At 31.4% G+C, this 7,297-nt stretch overlaps 2 protein-coding genes across 2 annotated transcripts; one reads left to right on the top strand and one right to left on the bottom strand.

The window, feature by feature from the left end:
- Nucleotides 1–1,208: 1,208 nt before the first annotated feature.
- On the bottom strand, nucleotides 1,209–2,398 carry LOC123003766. The gene is made up of 4 exons (XM_044396751.1): nucleotides 2,239–2,398; nucleotides 2,011–2,190; nucleotides 1,659–1,961; nucleotides 1,209–1,515 (listed from the first exon to the last, which is right to left on the bottom strand). The coding sequence occupies exons 1-4, from the start codon at nucleotides 2,323–2,325 to the stop codon at nucleotides 1,270–1,272; spliced, it is 816 nt and encodes a 271-aa protein (XP_044252686.1). The 5' UTR covers nucleotides 2,326–2,398; the 3' UTR covers nucleotides 1,209–1,269.
- Nucleotides 2,399–4,834: 2,436 nt separating this feature from the next.
- Nucleotides 4,835–6,089, top strand: LOC123003765. Its single transcript, XM_044396750.1, has 4 exons — nucleotides 4,835–5,069; nucleotides 5,116–5,499; nucleotides 5,546–5,722; nucleotides 5,775–6,089. Exons 1-4 carry the CDS (start codon nucleotides 4,851–4,853, stop codon nucleotides 6,057–6,059), a joined length of 1,065 nt encoding a protein of 354 aa, XP_044252685.1. The 5' UTR covers nucleotides 4,835–4,850; the 3' UTR covers nucleotides 6,060–6,089.
- The last annotated feature ends 1,208 nt before the right edge of the window (nucleotides 6,090–7,297 follow it).

The raw sequence follows: 7,297 nt of genomic DNA, 5'->3' as shown, positions 1-7,297 counted from the left end.
TTTTTAAGTTTTACTGAATTTTGATTTTCCAATAAAATATTGTCACTCTCTTTTCTTCAAGTACTAAATTTTTTTACTTTTATTTGTCCTTTTCTTCATTTTATTTATTTGTAAAGAATATTATTGTTGAAATTTTCAACTTTTCTGTTTTTTGGGTTTCAGAAAGAATTTTGATTTTATTCATCTTCTCCTAGCAGAAATATTTGTTTTGGAGAAAAAAACGTATTATAGGGTAAGTTCGGGAACAATGGACCACATTTTGGAAAACATGCTGTAAAATCATCATCTTTATTCCAATTTAAACCACAAAGGTTTTTTTCTCATAAGTCAACTTATAACAGTTGTAAAATAATAAACACATTCTTTTAAATATATAAAAAAAATAATATATTATTATATACATCAACCAACTCTTATAGTTACTCATTTTGTTCTATAGATTATTGATCTTAAATTTTTTTTTATTATGTATGTATTAAATAGTTTTTTATTTAATTTTTTTATTTTACTTTTCGGTGTCCCAAAAATTTACCTACTATTCAAATAGGGACCTCTGTTAGTTTTATTAAATTTTTTTTTACTTTTGTTTAAAAAAAATAATTAAGCGATTTTAGTGCTGATTTTAATTTGTATTTGCGTTTAGTAACCATACGGTCCAATATATCCCACTCTCCTGTAACAGAAACCAAAATTTTGATAAAAAAAATCGAAAATGCTATCAATTATTTCAATTTCGAATCTACAAATAGGTTTCAGGTTTTTTTTTTTTCATTTTTGAGGGTATATGTCTTTTTGTGAAAATTCACTTAAATGTAACCATAAATTATTATAACTGTACTTTTTGAATTTTTTCTATTGAAAATTGCTTTTATTTTAAAACCAGAATCACGAGAATTATTACGTTTGCTTAAAAAATTTTCATACAGTTGTCAGCTTTATAAATAAATTCGTTTAATTGATAAATTTCAGTTTCCTCGAATGAAATTTGCAAAACCGCTCATTCATATTTTTCCACAAATCAAAATGCCACTGCGATAAACTCCTTTATCGCTTCAGTCGGCCTGTTTTCGGTCATAAAAATCCACGACACGACTGCCAACATAAAATTCCGACGATAAGTCCAACCACAACCGAAGACCTCTCCAACTAATAAAACTCAAAACCGCACACAACATCTACCGCTAATTATTTTTTAAACGTCGCCATCATTCATTTCAAACTTTATTACAATACATTTACATCAATCACAATTTATTCTCTCTCTCATTCTCAAATCGAATACACGAGAAACTCATCTTCAACAATCTTCATTTGAATCCATTTATCCGAATCGATGTAACTATGCGGCTCAATTTGGGCCACCTCCCATTCGTGACCGGGCAATTGCTTACTCAATATCGCAAAGACGGCCCTGGGCACCACATCCGACTCGTAGGTAAAGTAGGCGTCGATCAGGGCCTTCCTGATTGTGGAAATTTCGCTGTCTTTGAGGTTAGCGGAACCCACAATGTCAACCTGAAAATATTGTAGTATCCATGGAAACGCTATTAAAGCACCGAAAACGATTGTATCCATGGAAACGCTATTAAAACACCGAAAGCAATTGTATCCATGGGAACGGTATTAAAACACCGAAAGCGGTACCAAAATGGACTTACATGAACGTCGCCGTGGAGGACCTTGGTGGTGGTGTTTTTACCATCGGCACCATGGGTGATGAAGGTATACTGGGCGGCGTAGTTTTTGTCATCGAAGACAAATCCGGTTTTTCCGTGTTTGATTCCGGTGAAAATTTTATGTGATTTTGTGATTGGTACCTCTTTGATGTTGTTACTAACAAAAACGGTACCATTGTTTACTGTTGAAATGCTTCCAGCGACTACGACTTGTTCTTCGGTTGCGATTTTGACCAATTTTTCAAAATCGGCTTCTTTCAGCGTTGCGTCTTTGGTGATGGTTGCCTGAAATTTTGATTGAGTTTTTCATTTTGGAAAAATTGGTACCACTTACAGAATTGACAGGGAAATTAAGGGTCGCAGCTACGACTTCTTTTAAATTACCATTTTCGTAATTTTTTCCCATCGACATGATAATAGAAACATTCAGTTTGTGTTCGTTGACCAATCGAACAAACTCATGTAGTGTCTTAAGTGTGCTGAAATTTCCAGGATAGTGCGATTTTTCCAATTTCTAAAAGCAAATTTGAGATTTTTTCACGCAACATGTTTCGAGACTTACATATTCAGGTTTGTAATCTTTGTAAACTGTTTTTCCCCTAGTCAAAACTAGGAGGAACGAAAATAAGACAAAGACACGGACCAGCATGATGTCTGACTGAATTCTAATCAAAAATTTGTGGTAACAGCCGTTTTATTCGCGGGTTAAGTGTTATCGACAAGGTCAGGGATGCTAAACAGACCAAAAATTTATTATGCAACTCGTGCTCGATAGTGTCGAGGTCAAGATAACATTTTTTTTTTGTTTGTTTATCCCAGAAGCATAATACTTATATTGACATGCCTAGACAGACAGAGAGAGAAAGAACAAAATGATAAAAGGAGCAAATAAAAAGAAAAAGGAGAGAGAACGAGAGAGAAAATAAAATAAAGAGAAAGAAAAAGAGAAAAAGGACCAATTCTTTTGATTACACAAAATGTAAAATATCTAAATATACAACCGACGGTGAGAAAGACAAAAACAAACGAGAGAAAAAGTAAGGAAAAGTAAAAGAGGGAAGGAAAGTAGAAAAAAGAGAGAGAGAAAAAAGGATAGAAGTAAAGAGAACGAAAGAAAAGTATAGTACAACCTCGATTATCGGAAACTCTTCTTTAATATTTACTCTAATATTAAAAAAAAGAGCGAAAAAAAAGAAAGAGCTGGAAAGAAAGAAAAAATAAAAAAATTATAAAAAATTAAAAAAGAGTGATAACGAGAGAGACCGAGAATATGATAGAGAGGAACAGAGAAAGACAAAGAGAGAGAGAAACATATTAAAATAAAGAAAGAAGGAATAAGAAAGACACAAAAAGAAAGAAGATAGAAAGAGAAAAACTAATAAAAAAAACGAAAGAAAAGTATAGACAACCTCAATAATCCGAAACTCCTCTTTAACATTAACTCAAATGTGTGCTCTATTGTATTTCTTTAATTTTTTTTGTTATATTTTCAGAAAAAGTTTGTTTTATTTTTTTCTGTACTTAATTTTTTCATCTACAGAGGCGTATTTAGAAAATTTGGCCGTCTAAATCTAGTACCAGTGTTGCCAACTGACGTCATAAAATCCAAAATCGACGTTAGAGAGAGGGAAAGAAAATACGCAACAAAAAAAGGAGAACGATAGAAAAAAGAGAGAGAAAGAGAGTAAACTAGAAAGAAAGAGGAAAAAAAAACAAAAAGAAAGAGAAAAGGGAAAAGAAATGAAGGAGAGATATCTGACTCATTCTTTTGAAAATACAAATATCTAAAACCAAAACACACACAAAATAAAAGGAGAGAGAAAGAGAGAAATAAAAAAAGAGAAAAAGAAAGACACAGAAACAGAGAACTTGAAAATGTACAGTAGAACCTCGATTATCCGAAACGCTTCTTTAAAATCTACTCTAATATGTGAAAAAAAGAGCGAAAAAATAAGAAAGAGAGATAGAAAGGAAGAAAAAAATGAAAAAAAAAATGAAAAAAACACAAAAAATAAATAATAGGGAGAATGGAAAAAGAGATAGAGAGAGAGTTTTTTCTTATCTCCTTTTTGCTTTTATTTTTTTCGACTACAGAGGTGTATATAGAAAATTTGGCCCTTTAAATCTAGTAAAATGAGCAACAAAAAAAGGTGAAGGATAGAAATAAGAGAGAGAAAAATGAAGAAAAACAAAGAGGGAGAGAGAGAGAAAGAAAAAGTCAAAATATCTAAAACCAAACACACACAAAGTAAAAAGAGAAAGGGATATAAAAAAAGAGAGAAAGAAAGAGATAGAAATAGAGAATGAGATAAAGTACAGTAGAACCTCGATTATCCGAAACTCCTCTTTAAACCGGAGTTCTATTGTATTTTTACGTACAATAGTTTTCATTTAATTGAAAATATTCCTTCTTTATTAATTTTTACTGTGTCTGTGGCTTTAAATCAGACATATTTAACTCCTGTTTCAAAAGGATTCAAATTTTGGTCTAATTTGAGATTGAAATTCAAAAAAAAACTTTATTTTGTAAATATTGTACATTATGCATTTGACCTGTTGAGGTCAAAAGTCACTGTTAAAAAACATTATTTATTGCATTGATGATATTTTTGGATTTAATATACGAAAACCAAACAAAGTCTAGGGTTTTAAATTAGGTCCAAAGGAAATCAATTGGGCATAAATCGGGTATAAGAGTGGCCGTTCGGCTGGTTTTAATCATAAATCAAGTGGAGTTAAATCGGGCAAATTTGCTTCCAGTTTCAAAATAAAAAAAGCTATACTTATGTAAATTATCCGAATATGCAGTTGCCCTGTTGAGGTCAGGGGTCACTGTTAAGTATTATTTATTGCATTTATTGCATCCTTGACGATATTTTTGGGCGAAGACCAAACAAAATCAAGTGGTTTTAAATCGGGTCAAAAGCGCCACCCACTTGACTTTATTACACTAATCGCAAGATTTCCTCTCAAATCATCAACAAATCAGTGATACCACCCGTAAAATTTACTTTTGTTTCGATTGGAAGCTTTTATTCCATCCGAATCGATTTTTTGTAATTACATAATTTATTATTTCGTTTTCAATGATAACAAATCAAATCAAGTTCGAGGGGTCAGTGATAACCGATGTATTAAATCGGCCAATGGGCAAAAACTGCACTCAGTTTCGAGATGTTGTTGAAAATTGTCATTGTTTTGGTGGCTTTAACGGCCACTATTGAGGGGGCCTCCAAGCCTTTGAAACGGATGCGGAAAGACTTGTCTTCCCTCCCGTTGAAGCTAAAAAAAGACCATTTTAGCACTCTAGTGCGGAAAAGACGAGAGACGGAAGATGAGGAAGTGGTGATTGAAGCAATAGATGTGGAACCCATTGATATGATTAAATTTTTTGTAAGTCTTTTGGGGTTTTTCACTTTTGTGAATTGGGGGATTTTAGATTGCGGAAGCGTGGGAGGACGACAAGTTGGGGATGTTGGCCGAATATATGACAGATGAGAGTGACCACGAGTCGAATATGACAGTCATAGGTTGGCAACGTGTGTTTGACGAAACTGGAAAAATCTCACAGTTGGTAACCGTGCAAATTGTAATTCCCCCAAAACCGTTGACTGAGATTGACGTTGCACGCACTGACGATGACGATGACGATGATGACAGTGACGAAGACGATGAACGGCTTTTGCCACACGATGATATCAACGAAATGAAAGAATTGTTTGAACCAATGGCACGATTGGGGATTCCCCTAAGTATGACAATGGAGTCGTACGACAAAAAGGGTAAATGCGAGTCGTTGTTGTACATGGATAAAGATGAGTTGGTAAGCCTGACGCGCATTTTGAGTTTAGGGTAATTGGTTTTTGTAGTATGGTAAATCTGAAGGTTTTGCGCTTTATAATAAAACTGCCATTGCGAGTGAGAAGGAAGTTTCCGATTTTATCGACAGTTTGAAACCTGCCGGTTTGGGGAAACCCTCAATTCTTAAATATGACGTTGATGGTCACTTGATTCTGGAGCATAGTAATATTAGGCCACACATGTTGGTAATAATGAACCATGTTGATTTTTATTTTTTTTTTAATTTTTTAAATTTAGGGCGATGTTATAGATCATGTCGATGCTACTGATGAGATGTTGATTGAAGGACCACAAATTATTGCCCAGATTTCGCAACAGTACCCAAAAGATAGTATTCCCAAACATTTAGCGATTGAATATAATAAAAAGTACCCGGAATATAAATGGAGGGTTTTGGTCAGTCCGGAAAATTATTATATTACCAGAGATGTGTCATTGTCGTTGTCTTATGACAATTTTGATTTGGATGAAAATAGTTATGTTTGGTACTTGGTGTATGGTGCCAAAAAGACCAAAAATTAATTTTAAATAAAATTTTTTGAGTGTTGTGTACATTTTCCATTACTCTTTTTTTTCCTACTTATTTTTTGTCAGTTTTATTTCTCTCATCATTTTTTTTATTAGTGACTATTTTTGTTTTTTTAATTTGATTTTTATTCCCATTTGTTTTTGTTGTTTTTATTTTTCTTCTTAATTGTTGTTTTCCTTGTTTATGACTTTCTTTTTCTTAGGTTTTTCATTTTTGTGTCATATTCTGCTTTTGATTTTTTCTTATTCCCTTTTGGATTTTTTTAAATTTTATCAGAAATTTTTTTTTGTAGTGGACTTATTTTTACCAATAAAATAGTTTTTTCAAATTTATATTTATAAAAATAATAAATTATTAAATTAACGAAAAAATGTTGACTCAACAAAGATTTGAACTTGAATTTTTTGAGTTTGGAATAAATTGTCAGAATTGCCATATCTGTCACTTGTCATCTTGACATCTTAATTGAACATGAAAAAATCACGTGTGCATTGTAATTAAGTATTCCAAGATTTATTGAGTAACGAAATTTTTTTTTGTTATTTTTCGTTTTGGAATATTGGAACAAACAAAATTAATTAAAAAATAAAAAAATTAATTAAACTAATTAAAAAATAATTTCGTACTTATTTAATCGTATGAACAAGAAAGTGATAAAAAATTAACAAAAAAAAGTTGACTCAACAAGGGTTTGAACTTCAATTTTTTGAGTTGTTACTTTGTCATTTTTTTGATAAATCAAGTGGGTATTAAAATTACGTTTTTCAAAATCCGATGAGTAACGAAATTCTTTTTCGTATTTTTTTCATTGTTTTTAGAAATAGTGATTTGTTGTCACAATTGGCAACAATAATTAAAACTTTTTGTCACATGATACCACAAATCTGGTCAGGTGATACATTTTTTATTCTAGATATTTTCTATTTTCGTAAACCAGAGCCAACTGTTTGCTGTTTATTTTTATCTACTTTAAAATTTTTTGCACATTTATTTCCGTTTTTTGTTTTTCTTTTTTAATTTCTTTGTTTTGTTTTTAATTGCGTACTATTTTTAATTGTTACTACTTTATAAGACTTAGAGAAATCACAATTTTTGTAATTGATAAAGCAACCGCTTTTGACCTAACACCTAAAGAAAAAAAAAATCGTAGCAATTTAATCGCATAACCAAATATTTGTAAAAAATTTAAAAAATTTTTTTTTCGTTTTGGAATATTGGAACAAACAAAATT

Source organism: Tribolium madens, unplaced genomic scaffold (assembly GCF_015345945.1).
Source record: "Tribolium madens isolate multiple individuals breed KSU strain unplaced genomic scaffold, Tmad_KSU_1.1 Scaffold_1;HRSCAF=32;Tcas5.2_LG8, whole genome shotgun sequence".
Taxonomy (NCBI): Eukaryota; Metazoa; Arthropoda; class Insecta; order Coleoptera; family Tenebrionidae; genus Tribolium; species Tribolium madens.
This window is presented reverse-complemented; position numbering and strand designations above follow the sequence as displayed.

Excerpts from the sequence above, each read along its gene's own strand:
- LOC123003766 (XM_044396751.1), bottom strand. The coding sequence starts at position 2,325 with ATGCTGGTCCGTGTCTTTGTCTTATTTTCGTTCCTCCTAGTTTTGACT. Across the intron at positions 2,191-2,238 it reads AAGATTACAAACCTGAATAT|AAATTGGAAAAATCGCACTA; the intron begins GTAAGTCTCGAA and ends ATTTGCTTTTAG. Across the intron at positions 1,516-1,658 it reads TCCTCCACGGCGACGTTCAT|GTTGACATTGTGGGTTCCGC; the intron begins GTAAGTCCATTT and ends CAATATTTTCAG.
- LOC123003765 (XM_044396750.1), top strand. The coding sequence starts at position 4,851 with ATGTTGTTGAAAATTGTCATTGTTTTGGTGGCTTTAACGGCCACTATT. Across the intron at positions 5,500-5,545 it reads ACATGGATAAAGATGAGTTG|TATGGTAAATCTGAAGGTTT; the intron begins GTAAGCCTGACG and ends TGGTTTTTGTAG. Across the intron at positions 5,723-5,774 it reads ATATTAGGCCACACATGTTG|GGCGATGTTATAGATCATGT; the intron begins GTAATAATGAAC and ends TTTTAAATTTAG.